The following is a 24,478-nucleotide window of genomic DNA, read 5'->3' as shown; positions in this document are numbered from 1 at the left end:
GGGAGGAAGAGAGGAAAAGCTCCAGGTGGGGCTCAGAGCCAGGTGACCCCCACTGCCCTCCCCTGAGCTGTGCACCTTGGGCCAGTGACAGAGCCACTCTGCACCTCGGTCTCCCCATCTGAGTAAAGTAACAGCAGCTGCCGCCAAGGGTGACTGGGAAATGGTCATTGCAAACAGTCAGTGACTGCTGGCTGCATCTTTATGCCCGTTAGCAAAGACGTCGGCCTCAAGGGCTCCCTGGACATTGCGTTACCAGAGTGGCCTCTGACTCACTGCACAGTGGCCTGAGGGGGTCAGCGGGCTTACCTATGGTCCTCCGGAGATCTTCACACTGGCTGATGTGAGGGAACTTCAGGATTTCCTTCCACTTCTTGCTTTTCCCTTTGCGCTTTCCTCCGCCCCCTGCAGAGGTGGGAGAAAGATGGTGGGCAGATGTTTGTGCTGTCCCAGGCCCAGCCCCTGCGTCCCACCCACTGAACCAGCTTCCTGGGCTGGGAGGCGGTGGGGGCTCTAGGTCGAGCCAGTGACCCCACCCCCGCCCCAAGCTCAAGATGCACATGCTTCTTCCAGGAGGTCCCACGGGGGCCTCCCATCCCAGCAGAGAGCCCCCCGCTTCCCCACCACACCAGCATCCCGTCTCTGCTCTTCCCATGGCATCTCCCAGCCCTTCAGCCCCTGGGTGCCTGGTAACTGGCAGGGGCCAGGCCTGTGACATCCTACCTCTCCCTGTGGCCTGGGCGCTCTTCATGGAACAAGGCCATCAGCCAGGGGACTGCGGCCACCTCACTGCCCTCATTTCTCCCTCCTGTTTCCTACAGAGTCTCCTTCCTCAACTGGGCCAGATGTGGGGACCAAGAGTTTGATTTCCACTTGTCCTGGGTACCTCCTCCCTCAACCTCCCAAACCCAGAGCCTCTGAGGACATATTTCTCAAGACTAGAAGGAAGGACTCCTGAAAGGTCCTGTCCTCCCTCCTGTCCACCACAGTGTGCAGATATAACAAACACGTATGTGTAATGAAAACGTGTCACGAACAGGCATGTGTAGGGGCACACGGAGGTGGATGAGGTGCATACTGGGTTCCCACCAGCCCTGCCACTCCTCCCAACCAGGGGACAGGAGACAGCCATCAGAGAAGCACACAGCAATGGGTGCCATCTCTGTGTCTCTGGACCTAGGACCTGGAGGTATCTAGACCATGTGGCCAGGGGTCCCTAGGAACCCAAATGCTGTTGTCAACCCCATCCCCACAGTGGCCCTCAGTTACCATCTGCCAGTGACTTTTCCAGAGCTCATATGGTCCTTTGGGCACCCAGTATCTCAGGATTTTAAGGGCCCTTTACTCCTTCAGGGTCCCAGGAAGAACGCTAGCTCCCTGCTCTGGGTGGGTGATGGCCTTTTCACTCACTGGCCCTCCCAGGAAGGGTCTGGCCAGGACAGGGCCCCTTCCCCTGGCTCCGCCTGGCTCAGCCCTGTGGCCTCCCAGCTGTCTATGCACACCTGGGCATGCAGCCCCTTCTGAGCCCTCTGTGAACTAGAGACAGGAGGCCTTCCTCGTGACGCTGACAGGATAAGGAGGTAGTGAGCATTCAGAGGCAGGCACAGAGCAGGGCTGGGGTCCCTACCCGTCATCCCCACTGCCCTGGAGAGCCAAGGCTGAGGCCTGCTCAGCAAGTGGGCCGGCTCAAGTGCTGGTGGCCACGGAGTGGGCAAGGGAGCTGATGAGGCAGGGGACACAGGGCCATGTCTTCATTCTGCTCATCCTGCCTCTCCTGGCCAGGCCCAGTTTCCTCTCCCTGGGTCCCTGTAGATGGCAAAGGCCTCAAACTTCAAAGGACAGAACAGTATGTATTGGGCACCTGCCATGGCCAGCCATCACTTGAAAAGACCTCATGGTTCCTGAGAACGGCTGAGGGTGAAACCACGGGCCCATGTCACAGGTGAAGACACAGGTGTGCATCCCACTCCATGCTCATTCCTCCACCCCCACCCAGAGCCCCCCCACACACACATGCGCACGCGCGCACACACACACACACACACACACACACACACGAGCACTTGGGCTGGCCCTGCCTGGACTGAGTCCACGCTCCATCTCCCCGCACTCTTCACTTCACTCTGTGTGGTGGGAAGGACTCTACTCCCCCTGGGCAGATGAGGAAACTGAGACAGCGGGAAGAGAGAAACAAGGTGGCAGAGCCTTCAGGACCCCGGCTGAGGGGACTCCTGGACCAGGGATCTGGCCCTTGCTGTCTGGACTATACACCCAAGGGTGCACTACAAGCAAGAGGAACTCTCAGAGGATCCAAGAGAGCTGGTGTCAGACCTCAGACGCCACCCAGCGTGTGATGATGGGGCAGGAGCCCGAGGCCCACGCCGGCAGGCGCCCTGGAACACTGCCAAGCAGACCAGAGCCCCGCAGGGTTCGCTTGGCCCGACCCACATGTGGCTTCTTTGTTTGCCTGCTGCTCAATGAGCTAGTTGCCAACAGCTAAACACCAGCAAGTTTCACACACAAACCCAGCTTTTGGACTGCTCACCCACAACCAGGCTTCCCACATGCGAGAACCAGCTGGAGCTGGGCAGCAGCTGCCCCATGGACAGGACACGTGGCCTCCAGATGAGCTGTCCCCAACAGCTGGGGTCCTCTTCAGGTGGCCCGCCTGGCCTCTATAGAGGGTCACATGTGCACCCCCAGGGAAGGGGCACCCTCTCAAGAAACCAGCCTAAACCATAGTAGGTGGGCAAAGTCAGGTCTGTCCCAGCAGCTCACGGGCTGGATCTCATCTGGTCACATCCCTCCTGTTCCCTGTATATACACTACTGATTCCCAGACCTGGCTGGGACAAGGCACCTGGGTGTGGGTGATAGAATACACGTAACATAAAATTTACCATTTTAGCTATTTTTAGACATACAATTAAGGCGCTTTAAGAATCTTCTCAGCATCCCGAAAAAAAATGTGTACCCATTAAACAATTCCCCATTCTCCCTCATCCCAGCGCCCTCTAGCCTCGGTTCCACTTTCTGTCTCCATTACTTGGGTCACCTCACATACAAGGAATCACACAAGACGTGTCCTCTGTGCCTGGCTGGCCTTGCGGAGCACCAGGTCTCCCAGGTTCGCCCAGGCTGCCGCAGGATCTCCGCTTTTTAGGGCAGAATCCTATAGGTGGTATGGATACACGTTTTATTTATCCACTCATCTGTTGAAGGACACTGGAGCTGGTTCTACTCTAAGGTTCTGCTGACCAGTGCTGCTCCATAGATATTTGCATACGAGCAAATACATGTCTGAGTCCCTGCTTTCAATTCTCAGAGATGAGTGGCTAGGTCCTATAGAAAGCCAATGTTTAACTTCCTGAGGAGTCCAGGATCTACTCTGTGTGTGTGTGTGTGTGTGTGTGTGTGTGTGTGTGTGTGGTACTGAGGATCCAACCTAGGGCCTCGCACGCGCTAGGCGAATGCTCCACCGCTGAGCCACAACCCCAGCCCTCGACGATTCACTTTTTTTTTTTTTTAAACATTTTTCTCTTAGTTGTTGATATATCTTTATTTATTTATATATGGTGCTAAGAATCGAACCCAGTGTCTCACACATGCAAGGCAAGTGTGCTACCACTGAGCCACAGTTCTAGCCCTCGACGATTCACTTTTATTTTTGTTTTTTTTTTAATTTTTTTTTTTTGAGAGAGGAGAGGGGGGGAGAGAGAGAGAGAATTTATTTATTTATTTTAGTTTTTTTCAGCGGACACAACATCTCTGTTTGTACGTGGTGCTGAGGATCGAACCCGGGCCGCACGCATGCCAGGCGAGCGCGCTGCCGCTTGAGCCACATCCCCAGCCCGACGATTCACTTTTGACAATCAGATTTCAAGGTTGCGGCCCAACTCTCTGATTGGACCCCAGGGAGGTAACTCCTTATAAGGCTCCCAGGTATTTCTCAGGCAGCCAACTTTACTCACACATTTATGTACACAGTTTTTATGGACTGGTTTTTTCATTAATTCAAGAAAATTAACATAGATTCATTAGTTCATTCAACCAATGTTGAGTAACTCCCAAGTGACAGGCAGGTGGACAGGTGGGTGCCAGGACAGGGCTACGTTGAGCAGTGAAGACAGACGTCAACACTTCACTCCAGTGATCACCATGCCCCTCGAGGCTGCCCCACTCCTACCCAGTGAACATCTGGTAATGTCTGGGGACATTTTCAATTGTCACAGCTAGACTGGAGAGACACTACTGGCATCTGGGAGTCATAGCCCAAAAATGTGGTTAAGCGTTGTACCATGCCCAAGACAGACCCCTAGGACTCTGAATGATCAGCTCCAAAATGCCAACGGTAGCGCTGAGGGGAAACGCTCCTTTAGTTGGTGGGAGTTTTGACCAACACTTAGGGAAAGAACGGGGGTTGGAGATTTGCTAGTCACAGGGCAGCCATGGTCGGGGGGGTAGAGGTGGCAGGAAAGACGAGACCCAGAGGATGATGCTGAGGTGGTGTCAGGGAAAGAGGGCGGGCCCCACACAGTCTGGTGGTCTATGTGATGTGGAAATTAAAGAAATGCAGCATTTCTCAGACACAAAGTCAGGGGGCATTGGTCCTGTTAATAAGACATCATCCCTTGCTCCTCACTTCGGCCCTGGTAGGCAGATCCTACTACTGAGTCCATCTTGCAGAAGGAGAAACAGAATTCCAGGAAAGCAAGAACCCCTCCTCCGAGCACTCGGGCCATGTGACCACCGGAACCAGGCTCCGGTGTCCTTCCTCTCACACTAGTGCTCAGTGGCCACAAGTGAGCAACGCATCAGGGGGGGGAAGCTGAGGAATCTCCACACGTATGTGGGCAGGAGCATCCCTCTTGCCCTCACATCAGTGGTTCTGCGTGACCCCACGGGGAGCAACAGCCTCCTCCTGGAACTTGTTAGAAATGCACATTCCCACACCAGACAACTCCAGGAGGGCGGGAAACTTGGGTTTCAATGAGCCCCAAGGTGGTTCTGATGCACACTGGTGTGAGAACTGCCCTAAATCCAGAGAAAGTCCCAAACGTCACTTAGCTCAAACCCAAAGATGGGCTGCTCTTTCTGGGAACTTCTCCCTCTGACTTCTCTCTGCCTCCCCACTTCTAAAAAAGATCTACAGAAGCACACAGGGGTTTGGTCACATGGACTAAAAATTTTCCCCCTAGCTCCCAAATTTGGTGGTCCTGGGCTCTGATTCTGACAGGTCTCAGGTGGCTGTGTCTTGCCCAACACAAGCTGAGCATTTGCACAGCAAGACACAAGTATTGAGGCCCCGCCTACTGGGGACCCTTTCCACAGAGCTCTTCAAGAGTCTTCTCAGAATCCTGGTTCTAGAGCACCAAGGAGCAAATCTGATTGGCTGGCCCATCTTTCCTCTCCAGGCCACGTCATGGGCCAATCTAGAGTCTGCTACCTTCCCATCAGTTCTGTGCTTATAGATGGAGAAGATGGGTGACACAGCAGGACCAAGCAAGTGGCAGATCACGCTGAGCTTTCAGGCCAGACTGCAAGCTCAGGGTGGGGCACCATCACCAGAAGCAGCTCTGGTGAGAGAAACCACCACCTCACCTCCAAACAGCATGGCCACTGCTGGCTAATCAAAGGCACAGAGAGGGACGTGATCTACAGAGACCCTGAGACTGTCTGGTACAGCCCTCCCAACAGTGAAGCTACTGCAAGGGACCAGATTTGTCAGAACCTCTCATTAAGTGGTGAAGCAGGTCTTCAGAATGGCACATAATGGCCACCAGCCAATGTGACCAGGACAGCAGGAGGAACTCTCTCGAGGCACTCGGATCACAGTCTGGGAGGGTCTTGGGTGTCCTGGTGACGGTGTGGGAAGGATCCCTCCTCTGCATTTCCCAGCCACAGAAGGCCGATGACAGCTGCTGGCCCACTGCTGGAAGGCAGCGTGACAGGTGACAGTACGTCTGTGCCATCTGGGGGCTGCAGAACCTGCCGACGCGTTCTCGCCTCAGCTTCCCCCAGGCCTACGACAGGGTGGGCTCCCAGAAAATACCACTGGGGGAGCCAAGGGTGTCCTTCAGATGTGGCCGGACAAAGCAGAGGAGGCTTGGTTTTCTTCACGAGGCCAACTGCCCGCTGCCTGGCATCTACTGCCCGCTGCCTGGCATCTACTGCCCACCCCCGACCCCCATGGGTAACTCTTTCCCATCCACCTGGGCTCTGCCATCTTCGCCACCACCTTCCTGCTGAGGCTGATGAGGGAGAGGCTGGCTTCTCATGGATTCTGCCTCTTTTAATCTGGTCTCAAATAAAGTGAGATTCCAATTACGGGGCCCGATGGGGACCAGGATAGCAGTGACCCATGTCACTTTGCAGAAGTGACATGACTCCAGCAAGTGCACTCAAGGGACTCGGCCTCCAGGGGACTTTCTCAACCCAATACACGTGGCCACCAGTGTGAAAGAGAATCAGGTCCAGGGCAGTTATGAGAACGCCCTACACCTCGGCCGCAGTCTCCTCAGCTGGGACCTGGGGGGGACCCAGGATGTGGCGCAGAGCCCTTTGTGACAAGAGCTTTCCTTTGAGATCCCTGAAGGGGACGGATGACACGGGAGCCACGGGGTGGGTGAGGCCCGTTCCGGTTCTGTAGCTCCCCTTCTGAAAGCCCCCACAGGTGGCCACGTCCCTGCCTCCATACACTCACCTGGTCAAGGCACGTCCAGCTCCACCCTCCCCGCCCACGGGCCGTGCTGTTCCTGTGCCTGAGCGGGAAGGTCAAGCTCTGGGGGCGGGTGGAGACTGCTCCCCATCCACAGGTCGATAAGTTTGGGGAAACTTAGCAGCAGGGGTTGCCAAGGCACCATGGCCCAGAGCCTGCAGAGAGGGCACTGTGCCACAGACGCCGGTGGCCTGAGTCTACTGTCCTTGGAGCAGGGACCACCAGGAGCTTATAGGAACCATGACCTTGGTGTCTGCAGGAGTGTCCAGGGCCTTCCTAGGAGCAGAGGAGCCCAGGGTGGTCAGGAGGAGAAGAGGGGACATCTGGGCATACAGAGCCTCTCCCTTTCCACAGCCCAACCCACTGCCAACTTTACCCCAGGGTGGGACTGTCCCTTTTTATGAAAGAGCATCAGTTCAAAGACTCAGGAATGGACCCCGAGTCACGCAGGATTAGGTCATGCAGGCTCAGTTCAAACTGCTGACACTCTGACGTGGGCACATAGGCCCGGGAGTAACCTGCCAAAATTCAATAAGGTGGAGGGGAGAAGGCAGCAGCAGGGGGCAGGGACTGGAGAATTTTCCAGACCCTATCAGCCTGCCTGGCTGCTTAGTCAGGGGCTTCCACATGTGAGAGGACGCCACAGAGAAGGAGGACAAAAGTCATGGTGGACAAACGGGAGCAGGAGTCCCAGCCCTCCCCAGGCCTCCTGGCAGCTCAGCTCTGTAGGACTGGACATGGGGAGGCAGAGACATGGGGTCATTTCTCTGACCCCAGAAATTTCCAAGGCACTGCAGTTTTTCAGCTGGAAGACCCCAAACCTCCCATGGAGTGAGGGAGGCGTAGGGTGCAGCCCAGGGCATGGGGCCTGTGGTGTGTGGGCAGGTTCTAGCACCTCCAGGCCCCTCCTCCTAGCCACGCCACAGATGGGGTTTCCAGGGCAGAAAAACCTCAGCCACAACCAGAGGATCCCACAACCTCAAATTAGGAAAACCAAAGCCAACACCAGGCCTGCTAACTGGTCACCATGGGGACAGGGAGACAGGCCCCTCCCCAGCATACCACGGAGAGGCTGGGACAGTCCTGCCCAGGAAACCCTTACTCTGAAGACAGTACTGACATTGGGCCACTTCCCATCAAAGCTGCCTCTTTGAGTGACAAAGACAGGTCATGCTGTTGACCAGGGACTCTCACACCCATGGCCCCACAGTCTCTTAACTGCAACATAAATGCATGTCACTGCATTGTTGTGTGCCACATGCTAGTTGTGTGCCCTTGGTTAAGTCACCCAGTGTGTTCTCCTGCACATGAAGGTGGTGCTGCTACCCACTATGCATTGCTGTGTGGAGGATTAGCACCATGTATGCAGAGTACCTCACACAGCAGAGGTGCCACTGTAGTTGTCACCACCACCCCCATCTGCATCACGACCATCATCACCACTACACACTAGTGTAACACCTCCATCATCCTCACTGCCTCCATCACCACCACCTCCATCATTACCACCACCATCGCCAACACCATCATCACCATCACCAACACCATCATCATCACCACCACCATCATCATCACCATCACCAACACCATCATCATCACCACCACCATCACCACCACCATCACCAACACCATCATCATCACCACCACCATTATCACCAACACTATCATCCTTCCTACCACCATCACCACCACCTCCCTCATTACCTCCATCATCACCAACACCACCAACACCATCATTATTACCACCATTATCATCCCCACCGCCATCACCATCATCAGGCTTTGTGGGTGACTGAACTGACAGCACAGAGCTATCATGGGACAAACCGTAGGTCTCAAGTCTAGGTCTTGTGACTCCACATTTAGCCCCACCTCTACCCTTCTACACCCCACCTCACAACCTCCACACCACAGGAAACCATGCAGGGCTGCCCGATCTGCCCTGCGACCACTCTGCGACCACTCTGTGCTCACCTCCCCCTCTAGCCCTCCTCCCCCATCTCCAGCCTCCCTTCCCCCTCCTCAAGCGAAGCCCCCTCCCACCTGAGGACTTTGCTCGGCTCAGGAGTCAGCAAACCTTTTCTGTATAGGGTTACTCAGGACCCTGAGTCCCACAGACAACCCATAAACAAGTGGGCGTGGCTGCATTTCAATAAAAGTTAATTAAAATGTAGACTTGCTGAGGGCAGGCACCTGCTGTGACTTGACCCTAGTGACTGCTCAGTGGCTCCTCCATGGGTGCATGAACAGCGGATGAGCAGGCAGGACAGAGGGAAGGTTCGGCTTCCAGAGGGACTTAGAGGCCAGCCAGCCACAGACAAATGCCTGGCATCGCAGACGGTCAAGAGGTACACTTGAGGCCCTGCGCGTGCCAGGTATGGTGGATGCTGACCCCCTCCCCTCCCTCCTCTTTCCCTTGAGAGGAAGCAGATGCCCCTCCCCTTGCAGACCCTGCTACAAGGACCTCCCCAAAGTGTCTTTTCAGGGAAAGTAACTTTTAAACATATTCTTGGGTTTATGATGCTTTTGCCCACACCAACTTTCAGAGTTGAGAAAATCTGCCCACAAGAATGAATAATTCACTGCAAAAGTAATCCCCTCCCCTCAGCAGAGCCCAAACTCAGTCAGTTGTGTCTTCGTTAAGTTTCCTCTGGTTAAAGAAGAAGAGCAGGGCTGGGCTGGGCTCAGTGGTGGAGCACCTGCCTGGTATGTGTGAGGCACTGGGTTCGATTCTCAGCACCACAGATAAATAAACAAAATAAAGGCCCATCGACATGGGTGTTTTTAAAAATATTTTTTAGTTGGAGACAATAGTTTTATTTTATTTATTTTTATGTGGTGCTGAGGATCGAACCCAGGGCCTCGAACGTGCTAGGTCAGCACTCTACCACTGAGCCACATCCCAGCCCGGGCCATCAACATCTTAAAAAGAAAAAAAAAAAAAAAAAGAAGGGCAAAGGGGGTAAAGGAGGGGAGCTGTCCCCTGAGAAATGGCCCTGGCAGTTGTGGGTTGGCCCCTGTAGCCCAACTGTGGCTATTTTGTTAGAGAAATAAACAGGATTATTTGCTCGGGAAAAATGCCCCAATTTTTCATAGGATAGTCACAAAAATATTTGCATTTCCCTGTGAGTAATAATTGCTTCAGCTTTCCCCAGAATTTTTGTATTACCCACTTAAAGACGCTGAACAAACTGTAGAAATCCTTCCCAGGTCGCTGGGTATGGTGGTTCAGGCCTGTAATCCCAGCTGCTTGGGAGGCTGAAGCAGGAGGATCATGAGTTTGAGACCAGCCTCAGCAATCCAGGCAGACCCTGAGACTAGGGGACTCAAGCCTTCCTTTCACTCCCAAGGACCAAGGCCTGGAGAGTGGTGCCCTGCTGGAGACTTACAGCAGGCTCTAGGCTGGGCCAGGCTCTCTGTGACCTTTGCCCTCTGCACTCACCCTCCTCCTTCCTCTCCAGGGCAGAGTAAGCAGAGCAGGCAGCAGAGGATGACAAGAGTTTCCTCTGAATGCTTCTTGGGTTGTAAAACAGCCAAGGAGAGCTCTATTTGAAAGATCAGGTTTTACCCCAGGAATTCAAGATCAAATGTGCACACAGAAAGGCTTGCCAGCCACCAGGAACCCAGGTGGTGGAATGTGACCGTATGAGTTTCTTGCTGCTGCAGTAACAAATTGCCACAAATCAAGTGGCTTCAAACAACATAGATTTATCATCCAACAATTCTGGGAGACAGAAGGTTGAAACCAGATTCACTGGGCTTAAATTAAGGTGTTGGTGGGCCTGGCTTCTTTCAGGGGACCCCAGGAGAGTCCATTTCCTGGCCTTTTCTACCCTTTAGAGGCACCTGAAATCCTTGACTCAGGGCCTCTCCTCCATCTTCAAAGCCAGCAGTCTCTGATTAGGCCTCTCGAGCTGCATCACCCTGATCACCTTCTCTGTAGTCAAATCTCCTCTGCCTCCCTCTGAGAAGGACCCTCGACACCTGGATAATCCAGGACAATGTTCCCATCTCAAGAGCATTAACTTGATCACATCTAAAGAGTCCATTATACCAGGTGGGTAACATATTCCCAAGTTGCAGGAACACATGTCACCTTGAGGAAGGTGACATATGAAAGTCTACCACGGTGGATATGAGGACTGCAATTGCTCCAGAGTCAGACTGGGTTCAAATTCCATCTCGGTCATGTACTAGCTGTGTGACTCTGGGCAAGTTACTCAAACTCTCTGGGCTTCAACTGGATCCTTTATAACTGCCAAGACACACAGGAGTCAATAAGCGGAGGCATGAAAATCATTTAGCACAGTTAAAAACACTCAAAGAATAAGGACTATTATCCCCGCTCTCTCCAGCAGACTTGGAACAATCGGACAGCCAAGCTCAGAGGAACCTTGGTAAGCGCCAGCCACACTCAGTGAACAGCTGGGGACAGAGATGCAGAGAGGATCTGGGAGTCATGCAGGTCACAGAGCACTTCTCAGGCAACCTCCCCGGCTCCTCAGTGCCCTCTAACCACCACCTGTCATAACCAGTCTAAAGGAGGGTCTGGCATGGCCCCCAGCACTCTGCACCCAGCAGATGCTGGAAGGCACAGCAGCCAGTGAGTTGGGAGGGGGCAGGGGAGTGCTCCCCAGCATCACATCAGCAGGAAGCACCTGCAGGCGCAGCGGCAGCCAGATTCTCACAGCACAGTTTCCACCCCACCACCAGGCTCCGGGGCCAGTCAGACACAACAAGTCTTCCCCAGGAGATGACTGCAAGGCCCATCATGGCTGGGGACACCGAGACCCATGTTCAGGGCCAAGAGAAGGTGCTCGGACTGCAAATGTCAGCCAGGCCCCTGCTGCCTGCCCTCGCTGGGTGACCTTCCCACATCAGAAGAGCCAGGCCTGGACCTGCCCGGTGACTCTCAATCTGAAACCCATGTTCCAGGGTCCAGCAGCCCCGTCCCTACCTCCGAGAGCACCAGAGGAGCCTCCCAGGGACTCACAGGCTGAAGCACCGGCCAGGCCGGGCGGTGGCGCTCTTGGGCGCACACGGTTCAGGCTAACAGACCTGTGCAGAGGAGTCTATGGCTGGCGAGTGGGAAACGGTGCCTCGCCTCACAGCCAGCCTGTCAGAGGCAGATTCCCCCTCAAAAGGAGAGAGCAGTCATAGGGTCCTCGGCAGCACGCCAACCAGACCCTTCAGCTTCTACCCGACTCACCCATGGGCCCTCCCCAGCGTTGACCCCCATGGCCCACAGTCCCACAGGGGACACCAGGACACCAGGGAGGGCCTGCAGAGGCGCCCTACAGCCCCTCCCCTGGCCCCAGGGGAAGATGGGGGCAGGCCTAGAACCAGAGGCAGTGCTGGGCTGGCCTCCAGGCCAGAGCAGGCCTCACCTGCCTCCTCCCAGGAAGGTCCTTTCTGCCTTGGACCTTCATTCATGCCACTCCCGCTGCCAGATACACCCTTCCAGAATCATTTTGTAAAATTGAAACATTTCAAGTTTACAGAAACAGAATAAAAATGCTAAAAACGTGCATCCGCTGGTCTTGTCCAGGGGCAGTGCTGTCTGCGCCCGACAAAGGCTCCTCATGCAAGTGGCACTCGGCGCTGCCTCAGGTCACTCAGCCCTGTCCTCAGGTCTTGGGTCTCAGTGTACTCCCTGAACCGCCCCCATCCATCCAAAGCCAATGTCCCCATGTTTCTCTCTTGCCAAACACCAATCTTTTGCTTTGAAAAGCAGATACAATTTGTCAGGAGACACTTATTCATGACTTTGTTGGGCACCCACCCAAGAGGACAGGGACGGGTCCGTCTTGCTGCCCAGTGACGCGCCCCTGCTGTCTGACAGGCAGCAGGCTCCGCACTTATCTGTGAATGAGCTTGAGTGTCAGTGGGCAGCAGCGTCGCCCAGGCCTGGGCCATGCTGAACCCTGCTCTGGCAGGGAGGGAAGGCGGCAGGGGAGGAGCCTGGGTTCCCACAGCTCCAGCCCTGGGAGCTGGACCTCAGAGGCTCCAGGCCAGGCCCTCGGTGCCCAGCTCCTCCTGGGCTCTCCAGGGCTCCCACAGCCAGGCTCTGGCCCGCCAACCACACAGGCCTGGGGAGCACGCTGCCCACAGCCACACCCTGCTGTGAGAAGCAGCAGCCCTGGGAAGTCACAGCAATGGGCCAGGCACCAGGGGACCAGCCCCCCACCCCCACTGGCCACACTTGGGGTCAGGCAATGCCTTCACTTGTGGCCTCCTGCCTCAGAACTGCTGGGCTCCCACTCCGGACAGACCCTCCAAGCACCCAGGCAGTCCCAGGTTCAAGTCCGGGCCCCCTCTCCTTGGGCACCATGTGGACTCTGGGGAGCTGCTTCCTGTCCCACTTGGCTTCTGCTCGGTGGGTCGTGCTGATGTCCAGGCCCACATGAAGAGGGGAGGACACCTGGAGCCGCTCAGCACCGAGTCCTCAGCGCCTCCCACGGCCAAGGACTGGCCAGGGCTCCCAGGGGCCTCCTGCCCTTCACACTGAGGAACCGACGCAGGGTCCCCACAGGCACACACACACACACTCTTACACCCGTGCACGCCGTCACACACGTGCACTCAGACACATGGCCAGGCTCCTTCTGACCCAGGGCTGCTAAAGGACACCCAAGTGCCACCCACCACCGCAGAGAAGCTGGGAAGCCACAGGACAGGTGGGGTGGCCGCAGCTCCTGCAGGCAGTCTGGGAGGAAGCCTCCTCTGAGCCTTCTGTTCCTGGGACATGTTTGTTTCCTGGGTCTCAGTGACTTGGCTCTTTAAATCTCACCCTTCTCCAGTGCGGCGCTGTAGCTAGTAGTCCTCTGAATCCCAAGAGCAGGGCTCAGAGGCTCAGTCGGAGGCCTACATCCTGTCCCCATAAGGGCACAGGTAGTCCCCTGGCAGACCAGGACGCCTGGTGTGAGGTTTGGGAAGTGTGGCACTCCATATCGTCCTGTGTCACACTGTCACTCAGCCTCCCGCTAAAGATCAACTAGCACAGAAACCCCCTAGAATCACGCTCCTCCCGGGCCCAAGGGAGTCCTCGGGCTTGTCCAAACCTCACGAGGGAGCTTTGCTGCCAGCCCCTGCCAGGAACAGAGGGCACAGGAGGAGGTGTGCACCTGGGCCAGGTGAGGCATCGGGGCCGAGGCAGTGCAGCCCCCCACCCTGCAAGTAGAAGGCAGGGTGACGGAGCTCCTGACCTGTGGCCCCCACCAGACCCAGCCCTGCAGCAAGGCCTCTTGGTGACCCCTACAGAAAACGGGCCAGCAAGAGAGCAGGCTCAGGGGACAGATGGAAGGAAGGAAGGAGAGGAGAGAAGGGGAGGGGAAGGGGGAGGGAGTTGCCCAAGCACCCCCACAAGACAACTGCTCTTTCGACAAATTCTTGGAGGGTCCCCAGGAAGAGTACCTCCAGGGGAACTAGTTGGGGTCAGTTCTTGTGTCCCCTAGACAGACAGGCACAGAGACCACCCTGGGTGGGTGGCTGGTGAGGAGAATATGGGGTCCCCTGTGATAGTGCTGGGTGCTGGTTAGGGACTTCAGTCAGAGGCCTGTGGCTGACCTTGGGCTGAACACTCTGAGCCTCAATTTCTATATCTACAAAATGGGAACAAGAACTTGTACTCCGCCATCGGGGTTGAGAGGTGAACTGAGAGCCAGAGAGCACGGGGTGCCCAGAGGCCCTCACTGTGGCCACGTGGTTGCGGTCACGGAGGGCAACCACTCAGCGCCGCCCCCACGTTCAGTCGGGAGGCTCCATCCCTCAGCCCTGCCCATCAGCCACCGGGAAGCTGCCTCTGGGTCACACCTAGATTCTTACGGAGTCCCCGAAGCCAAACCCTGATGAAGCCCAAGCTCAGACTTCCAACATCCTCGGTTCCAGGTAACACCACACCCTTCCGCCCTCTGGATCCACGAGGCAGTGAGTCACCCTCGAGGCAACAATGGAAGCAGCAGGGCCAGCACCGCGCTGGCACCAGGCTAAGCTGTGATGGTGGGGCTGGCCCGTCAGGGCCACCTCAGAAAGGGAGATGGGCGATGCCAGGACCCCAACCCTCTCTGGACTCCTTCTGGACTCCTTCTCTCCTCGGCTCCTCCCTCTGTCTCTGGCTGCTGCCCCGATCTGGCCAGGCCCTCTCCCACTGCCCTTCTTGTCCTCTCCCCCCAGCAGCCAGGGGACCCACATCCAGTCATGGGATCCTCTCCCTTAACTCCTCCAATGACTTCCCCCGGCTTTGAACTCGCAGAGGCTCCCAGGTCTGGCCCTGCCGGCCTCTCTCCCTGCGCAGGCCCTCCGGCCTCCTCCAAGTCCAGGTGGACCCTGCAGCCAGGGTCACTCCATGCTCTGCTCTGCCTGTGCCTCCTCTGGGTGGTCCCTTCCTGGCCCTTCTGGTGGGGTCTCAGCTCACAGGCCCCCTTCCCCCGAGACACTCCAGCAGCGTCCGAAGGAGCACCTCCACCTGCAGAGAGCCTCGCTCCTTCATCTCACCGGCCGCAGCTCCTCCACTCCAGGGTATTCAGCGTTCACCTCTGAAAGCACTTGTTCATGCACTTCAAGACGGTTTTCATGAGCAACACGGTCAAGTTCATTTACTGGTTTTACTCACAATCTGTCATCTATGGCCACTGCCCTGGTCGCTGTGGACGTGTGCTTAGCCCTCCACAAACACACTGCCCATCCTTCCACTTGCTATGCAACCTGGGGAGAGTCATAGACCCTCTCTGAGCCTTGAGGACCTCTTTATAAACTGCCAAGGATTGAACCCCGTGACCTCTAAGCCACCTTCCTTTGCTGCCTCAAGGGGTGTGGGTCATGGGGCAGGGTAATAAGGGAAGGAGAGAAGGGCAGACACTGTCACCCAGACAACCTCTGCCCCAGCAACAGCACCCACTGCAGCAGTAAGGAGGGCCCCAGGGAACCCCAGACCTCTGTGGAAGGCACCTGCCAGGTTCTGCCCTCTCCTGAGACCTCTGAGCCCTGTGGTCTCTGCTCAAGCACCCGGTCCTGCTTCCTGGTCCCATTTGATCCAGTCTGGTTTGAAGCCACCAGGTAGGCCGGCCTGGAGCCTGAGCCCAGGGCAGCAGGTAACAAAAGGGGCACTAAGGGAGAAGCCGTCATTTCCTCAGGCCTCTGACCACACCCTGCACCGGATGCCACCTATGGAGGAAAAGCAACAAAGTGGGCCCCAGACCTCTGGTGCGGGGCAGGGAGCACAGGGCGCCCCACCAAACCTGACTGCGGGACAGCACCCTGTCTGTGCGCCCATCCTGCCAGACGCTGTCACCCAGGGAGCAAGGGGGACAACTCCAGACCAGGACCCATGTGCAAAGTCACACCGGAAGGAACCTCAGCTCAAACATCCCTCTGGGCAAGATGTGCCCCATTGCCCACCACCTGCCGCCCCACCTGCAAGGAATCGGGTCCCGGAAATGAACAGATGCTTCAAAAATGCCCCTTTCCTACTTTTCTGGCCCTTTCAGAAGAATCCAAGTCTCCTTGGAACGAAGTGAGATTCTGTTCTTACCCCTGGGAGCTGCAGTGGCAAAAACATGTCATTAAGGGCGCAGCTCCATACAGAGGGCAGCGGCCCCCAGAGTCCTGGACTTACGACGGGGTGCAGGCTCAGTGGGCAGGAGCCCGCGACCCATGAGCAATGGGGGCCACACGCGTGGTGGGGCAGACGCTCAGCAGCTACCTTGGTTAGGGCAGACCCATAGCCAGAGGGGCAGAGCAACCCAGGAAGCCCAGGATTGAGTTGGCAAGGGAAGGTGCTCTGTCAATTTCCAGGGCAGAGGAACGAGCCACTCACCACTCCCAGAAAGATTAAGTCCCTTCCGCAGCTGCTGTTGGATGGAAGGTGTGTCAAAGTCACCCCTAAGGTGTGGGTGACACGCTCACCCCATCTAAACTGTCCAACCCTCTCCAAGTCCCCTGGGGCCACACAACTCCAGACAGAATCGTGCCAGGAGACGGGAAGAAAATTCCTGGAGTTAAGAAGATAGTCTTTGGCTGCCAAGGGGAGGCCAGCATCCAGGAGGTAGATGTCCCCTGTGAGGGAGAGAAGGGAGCAGCTGGGCACAGATGGGACGGCGGCTCTGGCAGTTGGAGCTGGGCAGGAGTGGGGTCCACAACCGACAGCACAGGCTGGACGTCAGAGCCCAGGGGCACTTGCTGAGGGCCAAGCTGTCACCGTTGCCCTCATGTGAGGCTAGAGGAGAGGCCAGCAAGATGCTGGGCAGCCTGCTGGGAAAGCCAGCCCTGCCAGCGGTTTCCTAGCAGGGTCCCTGCTCGAGAAACAGATAACTCCAGGGCCAGAAAGTGGGAACACTCAGGGAGGCTGGTATCCCTCACCTGCTGGACAGAGGTGACCTCTGGACATGCTCATGGAGGAGCGGGAGGTATTCCTATTTTTAAAGAAAAGATTACATGGACATTAGCTCCTGCTGCAGCACGAGGCACTCATGTGAGTCTGAGCAGAGCGTTCTAGAACATGTTTCATGAAGCTGGAGGAAGGGCTCTCCGCGCACACTCCGGTTCTGGGGTGTGGAGGTTGTGGGGTGTGGAGATCGGGGAGCCCCCGGGGCAGTCCCGGCCACCTCATGACCTCGCAGGCGCCTTCGCCTGGCTGCGCCTGGGCTTCCTTCTCTACAGAATGTGAGAAACCAGCCCTGGCCTGTGTTGTGGGGTGGCCCGAGCGCCACGGGTGTGAAGACAGCGACGTGATTCAGCTGCAGGGAGGCATGGAGGAAACCTGCGGCCACCAGAGGCCGCGCCTCAAAGCCGCAGCGGCGCGGAGAAGTCAGAGCACGCGCTCCGCGGCCACTCGGCAGGGCTCAGGTGGACACCAAGCCCCGCCGACCAGAGGAGCTCCCAGGTGCTGCTTCTTGATCAGGGGTCCACAACGTCGACCCTGGTGAAACCCCACCCAGCAGTGTGTTCACGGTCCCTGTGCCTCTCCCACAGACGGCACCTCAATAAAACAGCCCCAGAAATACTGCCTGGAAGGCTCCTGAGAGCTTCGGTGGATCCTTCAGCAGGAGGACAGGGCCTTCATCACTGCCACATGTCCTTGCACACCAAGGGCAGGCGGGACCAGCCAGGACTAGGAGCTTCCAAGCCAGGCAGCTGTCACAGGGGCAACCTCTGCGCTTGGCCACCTACACGTGGACCCTGTCTCCAGGCTGAGTTCTCCCTCCACTGTCCCCACCCCCACAGCACGCACATGGCCCACCACTTGCTATACCCACACTTGGCCACTCACAGAGACGCACTGGGCTGTACCCATAGGCAAGGCTTACTGCAGCTCAGGTCCAGCCCTGTGGCTGGTCCTTCAGCAGGTGACACACCAGGTTTCAAATAAACCAAATGTCAAATCTGCACCACAACCCCACTTCCTGCACACACTCCACTTTAAGAACACATTTGCCAACTCCTGTCAATGTTGGTGGTTCGGTGGTGCCCAGGCTCGCAGGGCGGGCATATCTCCCCTCTCAGTGGCATTTTTCCTCAGGGAGAACAATGCGTGTAGTTTAAAGAAAGATCCAAACTCCTATCCCTGAGCGCCCGCAGCTGGCTGCCCGACACCGTGTAACTGGCATCCTATGAGGGCACAGCTTGAAGGGGGCCTATAGCAGGTGACGTTTGCACCTAGGCTGGAGTGTGCCAGGGATGGAGGTGTCACTGGGGGTGAGCAGTGTTCCTGGCAATGGGGACAGCAGTGCAAAGGGCCCGTGACTGGAGGGCAAGGCTGACCATGTTAGAGCTGGGCATGAGATGAGACAGGGAGCCCAAGAAGGGAGGGCTGGGGCAGGGATGGTGGGGACAGGTCCCTAAGGCAACCAGGAGACAAAACTGACCATTTCTGATGACAGAATTTGGAGAAGAGGAAGAAGATGGCCTCCCAGGCCCCTTTGTGGAGATCAGGTGAAGAAGAGGAGCAAATATGGAGAGAACCAACCATAGCTGGCCTATAGGCACACGCCTGCAATCCCAGCTACTAAGGAGGATGAGGCAGGAGTATCACAAGTTCAAGCCAGCCTAGGCAACTTAGTAGGACCGTGTTTCAAAATTTAAAAATGAGGGGCTGGGGTTGTGGCTCAGTGGTAGAGCTCTTGCCTGGCATGTGTGAGGCACTGGGATCGATCCTCAGCACCACATAAATAAGTGAAATAAAGGTACTGTGTTCATCTGTAACTAAAAATTCCTTTTAAATGATGATAATAAAGGTCTGGGGATATAGCTTGATGGCAGAGCAAGCCTGGGTTCAACCCCCAGTACCACACGCACACACAAAATCAAAACACAGTGATAGTGTGGCCTATTGGAAATACGTTGCATGTCTGAGATGCCTGTCCCACAGGCAGAGCTGGGGGGCTGGGAGGAAGCAGGACTGGAAGTAGAGGTGGTGATCATGGCTGGGACACAGGGAAGAGCCTTCAAGGGTACAGCCTGGAGGTGGCCTCTGCCCACCAGCCATGGCAGGCAGGAATCCTAGGGGCTCAGCTGCTTCCTGTGAAGCTGGACACTCCCACCCACTGCCAGCTCCCCAGGGCACTAACACGCCTGTCGTGTTCAGCACCTGGTGTGCGTGGCACATAGTAGGAGCTCAGTCACCCTGAAAGAACAAGGGAGTGACCAAGCACACCGCACTGCCTGGGAGAGCTATGCCACAGGGCTGCAGGAGACTGGGGTGTGCCCAGCACTGACCGCCCGGGCGTGCAGCGGGTGCTCACCAACGTCAGCCTCGCACGTCTCCCCCAGAGCCTGCGACCAAGAGAGGAGCAGGGCCAGGCCTGAGCCCAGGGCTGCCAAGAGCCAAGGGAAAAATCTCTGCCAGAAAGGCAAGGGCTGCCTCTCCCAGGCCCCGGAGAGAAGCAGATTGGTGTTCACCAAAGACAGCCTCATGCCAAGTGCAGCTGGGAGGCCGCGGGGCAGAATGAGGAGCTCCTGTGGGCTCAACCCAGGAACACTTCTGGCAGAGCCGCCCTGGAGGATGGAGGGAGGAGGCCAGGCTCCTTCTGTCTCTGCAGGCTGTTAGAGCTCCTCCTGGCCAGCTGAGGTGACCGGAGACAGTGGGGACCACTGCACTGACATCAACCGAACCCTGTCTAGGTGCCAGGTCGCACTCCCAGCCAACACTACAGCACCATCGCGTCGTACCGTCTTGCCATGACTTGGAATGACACCCAGGAAGGAACGGCGTCCGCCAGTGGCAGCTTCTCCTTCTGAGCCTGCCCAGCTACAGAGGCTGGGCCCACAGGGACACCAGATCCCTCTGGAGCCCCGGCACTCCTCTTCAAGGCTCCTCTCCTGTGTGGCAGCCCCCAGGAGGCTGGGCCACACCAGTCCCTCGCCCTGCCCAGCTCTCTGGGAGGGAGGCTGCCAGCTTCAGCTGTGGCCACCAGACACCAGAGCGGAATCCAGCTCTGTTGGGTCAGGTGGCTGCCACAGGATGACTTTGTGTCCCCTGCCCAGGAGCACAGGGTGGTCCAGCACCTGACATCCCAGCTCCAGGCTGGTGTGGACAAGTCACTTCATCCCTTGGAGCTTTACTTGCCTAATCTAACCTATTAAGTGAACACATAACCTCCTGAGGAGCCTACAGGAAGAGACATCTGCATTGATTTCCGAAGGGAAAACACCCCTGTATGCCAAACCCACAACAGGTGCTCAACAGAGTGTCGAACATGGGTGCTGTGTCCCGTGAGCAGCCAGAGTTAGTGATCTGCCTTGGGGTCCACTGTGACCACCAGACTGTGGTCAGTTATCACTGGGCCTCCTCAGAGAAGGCTTTTCTGCCACCCCTGCCCTCCCATGAGAATTACACATCTCATTTTTTTTTACTACAGCAGAACTTTGTGGCAGATATTGAAGAGCCAGTGGTCCCTCTGCTCTTATTCCTTGTGGACAGAGTCCATCTCCAACGTAGAGTCAGAGGAAGCTCAACACATAGGGCATGGTTCACACTTATAATCCCAGCTACTAGGGAGGCTGAGGCAGGAGGATCACAAGTTCAAGGTCAGCCTCAGCAACAAAGTGAGACCCTGTCCCAAAGTGAAAAATAAAAAGGACTGGGGATGTGGCTCACGGAGGGGGAGGGGGAAAGGCTTTATGGTCTGCATCCAGGAATGGCAAGCTTTTCTATAAAGGAACTTTATCTTTGCAGCATGTACTCTCTGCCAAGACTACACAACTCTGCCTCACTGTATAGCAAAAGCAGTCACAGACAATTCTTAGACAATCGGGTATGGCTGTGTTCCAATAAAGCTTTATTTAAAAACAGAAGGCAGGCCAGATTTTGGCCTGGGGGCCAGAGTTTGCCAATCCCTGGTCTAGAATCTCAAAAGTTCTAGAACTCATCTAAGTCTGTCCCTACCTATCCACCTGGCCCCAGTGACCCAAAGGGACAGTCCTGGTCACAGAGAGGTCTGGAACCAGGTCTCCTGGAAACCCGCCATGCCTGGGCCCTACTTGCTTTGTGCCCTGAGTTTATCTCCACCTGAGACTTATCCCCACCCTTTCCCCAGAATAAGAGAGTCTTTGGGAAAAACCCAGGTCAGGCCTGACAGGTGGCCTAAGGCAGATATGTGGTCCCCAGAAGGCCCTACTCCCCAGGTGGCCGATTAGGACAGCTCCTGCCCTGGAAGTCCCCTCTCAGGATTCAAACGGTTCCCTGAAAGCAGCTCCACACCCCAACTCCTGTGTCCTGGCGGGGGAGGGGTGTGGTCCTCACATCCTGGAGCATCTAGGGGCTCAGGCCAGACCTCACAGGCGGTGCCTTTAAAATGGCTCTAGTCTCATTTTACAGAGACTAGGAAAGGTTCAGAAAAATGCCCAAATGACAGACCTGGATTGGAACTTGGGTCTACACAATATCCTCCTGGCACCACACTCTCCTGCCACTCACACCAAGCCGTGCCTCCAGGCAGGGTCCAGAGCAACCCACAGCCGTGCACTCCACACAGAGCAGGGGTTGCTGCTGGGCCCTGGCCCTTCCACAGCTCCTGGCTCCCAGTGTTCCGGGCTCAGCCAGGCGGAGGTTGAGGGTGAGGGGAAAATGCCCCGCTCCCCGACCCCTGGGGATGAGCAGGTGGTGTCAAGCTCTGAAAAGACAGAGTGCACTTGTAATAGATTCATCCTACCGCCCTCCAACTACAGGTGTCTATTTCAGGTTTAACGTGACAATAGAGCATTGTTCCCACCCCTGCCTGGGGTGCCACCCTGCAGAGTCAGCTAAGGAGGGAAGAGGGCAGCACCCGCCCACCCCTCCAGGCACTGTCTGCGCCTTGGGGCAGGAGTTACACTGGAGAGCTTCCAGGCCACCACCCACTCCATCCACACCACCTTCGAATGTTCTGGGCAGTGAGGAGGGGGGCACGAGGTCTCCTCCCCAGGGAGGGCGCTCCAGAGAGGCACAGGACCAGTCTCACCCCAAGGAGGCCTATTCGGCCCACACCTTGAACAGGGCATTCGAAGAGGAACAGAAACTGACCCACCAACACCAAAGGTCAACTTGAGAAACAGCCCTGTGGCAGTACCCTGGAGGGATGAGAGGGGACAGCTGGGAAACAGGGGTGGACGAGGAATAACTGTCCCTTCGTATACAAAGTGCTTGTCCCATGCCCTCTGCAGCTCCTCACTGAATGCAAACCTTGCATGTGGGGTTTCCCACGTCCCATGGGAGCTGGGGCCACTCGGGCTGGGAAGAAGCTCAGGGTAAAACACCCCTGGTTCAATCCCCAGTGCCAAAACAAGGGGTGGGGGGGCGGCACGACCAGAAGAAAGTGTGCGGGGTCAGGGCCAGGCACCTGGGCTCAGGCTGGACGCCCTACAGGACTCCCCAGGCCTTCATTTCCCTGTTGGTTAAATGAGGGTAAAAACACATCCCTCTCTCCGGTTTCACAAGTCACAGCAAGATTCAAAGAAGAGAGGAAGCCAGCCCCACACTCGGCACTTCCTGGACACATAACCTCGGATGACAGTTTAACCTCGGCTTCCCGGGGCTCCGTTCCTCTGCCCACTCGGTGGGATCACCCCTGCCCAACCCTTCCCAGGAGCACCTGAGGCCATGCCACAGGCACCTGGTGCGACCCTGGTCCTGCCTGAGCAAGGGCTCCAAGCCACCCAGGGCAGGTGGCCAAGAGGTGCTTTGTAAGCCACAGTCACCCTGCCTGTCTAGCAAACAGCAACCTTAATAGGTTTTTGTACAACTTCAAAATGTTTTTATGCCCTGAGGGTAAGAACTAGGTTTAAAGTATATTTTTGTTTTCTAGATTTCTCCAAAAGACCCCCAAAATAGCCACCAGTCAAGGCAGCAACCCAAAAACAATGAGCGGATGAGCGGGGAGGCTGTCCCCATGAAGCCAAGAAACAGGTGACCGTGAAGGCCGAGGAGGAGGAGGAGGAGGAGGAGGAGGAGGAGGAGGAGGAGGAGGAGGCGGTGGTCTGAGCCAGCAGTTCCTTCCTGGCTCCGGGAAGCAGCTCTGTACCCAAGGCGACCATCAAGCCCACGCACCCAGCTCCAGACCAGACCAATGGTCTCACGGTGGCCAAAGATCGCCTGCACCCTGGCAGCTGTTTATCAGTGGGTTCCTGGGTGACCACCCAACCCTGGGTGTGGCTAAAAGGGAGGCACAGATCTCCCTCAACTTCCTACTGCATCGGTGACACTTCAGAAACTCCAAGGAGCCTCTCTGCCTCCAGTGTCAACTTTCCAAGAGCGCAAGAGATCACTCTGCGAGAAGCCTGAAGATCATGGAGAAAACCCTGTCCAGCTCACCCCCAGCACTGCCACACTGCAGCCACCTCCTGGCCACCTGCAGCCAGGTCCAGGAACCACCTAGCCTGCAACAGCCACGCCAGAGGGACAGCCTCCAGCAAAGCCATCGACAAGCCACTGCTGGGCTATAAGACTCCGGAAAATGGCCACCTGGCCTAAAGACCAGGGACACAGGAAGCTGCTCTCCCATCACTATCACTAGTCAGGCTGCTGTGTGACTACGTTCAAGTCACCAACCCTATCTGGGCCTCGGATCCCATATCCACTGGATGAGAAGTCAGGGTCTGCAAGATGCCAGCAGACTGGACACCTTTTGCCCCCCACAGCTGGAAGAGGGCCACCAGCAGGCAGGGCACTGCCTCCCACCCTGTCTAGAATGCAAAGACACTCAGCACGTCCTGCTGGGAGGGAAAAGCTTGGTACAGCCCCCAGTGGCCCAGGGTAGTGACAGTGATCAAAATGGCCACAGGTGGGACCTGCAGCGAGCTCTGGAGGAGCTCAGCCCAGAGCCAGGGCCACGGACTCACAGCTCCAGCTCCAAGCAGCCCCCAGGCTGAATCACAGCACCAAACACCCTCAATGTCCCTGTCCCCAGAGCCTTTAAGTTAAAAAAAAAAAAAAAAAAAAAAAAAAAAAAAAAAACCTTGAAAAATGATAGTTTCTGAAAATAAATGTGCTCCCTTACCATATTTTCTCATGAAGTTAAAAATACAAGTGTTGGAGGGAAAAAAGTTCTGCTGAAGGTCAGAGGAGGGGAAAGCATGTTTTTTGAAATCTCAAAAAATAAACAGACTCAACCCTCATCTGCAGCTCTCTGGGAATGTGACCTGAAGGACTGCTGGGGGTCAGAAAGCCTTGTTTGAAGAAAAGTTCCAGAGCACACCCGAGGTGGGGACGCGGAGCCGGGACACTGTGTTCCCCTCGGAAGACCAGATCTGGGAGGAGACAGTGCAGCCAGCCTGCTATCCCCGCTGAAGGATG

General features: G+C 56.3%; 1 protein-coding gene across 3 annotated transcripts in view; it reads right to left on the bottom strand.

Moving 5' to 3' along the window:
- The window catches only part of Grk5 (G protein-coupled receptor kinase 5), a 192,152-nt gene that overhangs the window by 109,377 nt on the left and 58,297 nt on the right, over positions 1 to 24,478 (bottom strand). For 2 of the 3 annotated variants that reach the window (XM_026384279.2, XM_026384280.2), the window contains exon 2: positions 307 to 402. In XM_026384279.2, the coding sequence (XP_026240064.1) occupies positions 307 to 402 (96 nt within the window). Of the gene's footprint in view, positions 1 to 306; positions 403 to 24,478 lie in introns of those variants that run through there. The other variant, XM_026384281.2, reaches the window with a different exon arrangement.

The sequence above is a fragment of the Urocitellus parryii genome, chromosome 5, assembly GCF_045843805.1.
Source record: "Urocitellus parryii isolate mUroPar1 chromosome 5, mUroPar1.hap1, whole genome shotgun sequence".
Classification (NCBI taxonomy): domain Eukaryota; kingdom Metazoa; phylum Chordata; class Mammalia; order Rodentia; family Sciuridae; genus Urocitellus; species Urocitellus parryii.
The sequence above is the reverse complement of the archived record's forward strand: the minus strand, read 5'-3'. Positions and strand labels throughout refer to the sequence as shown.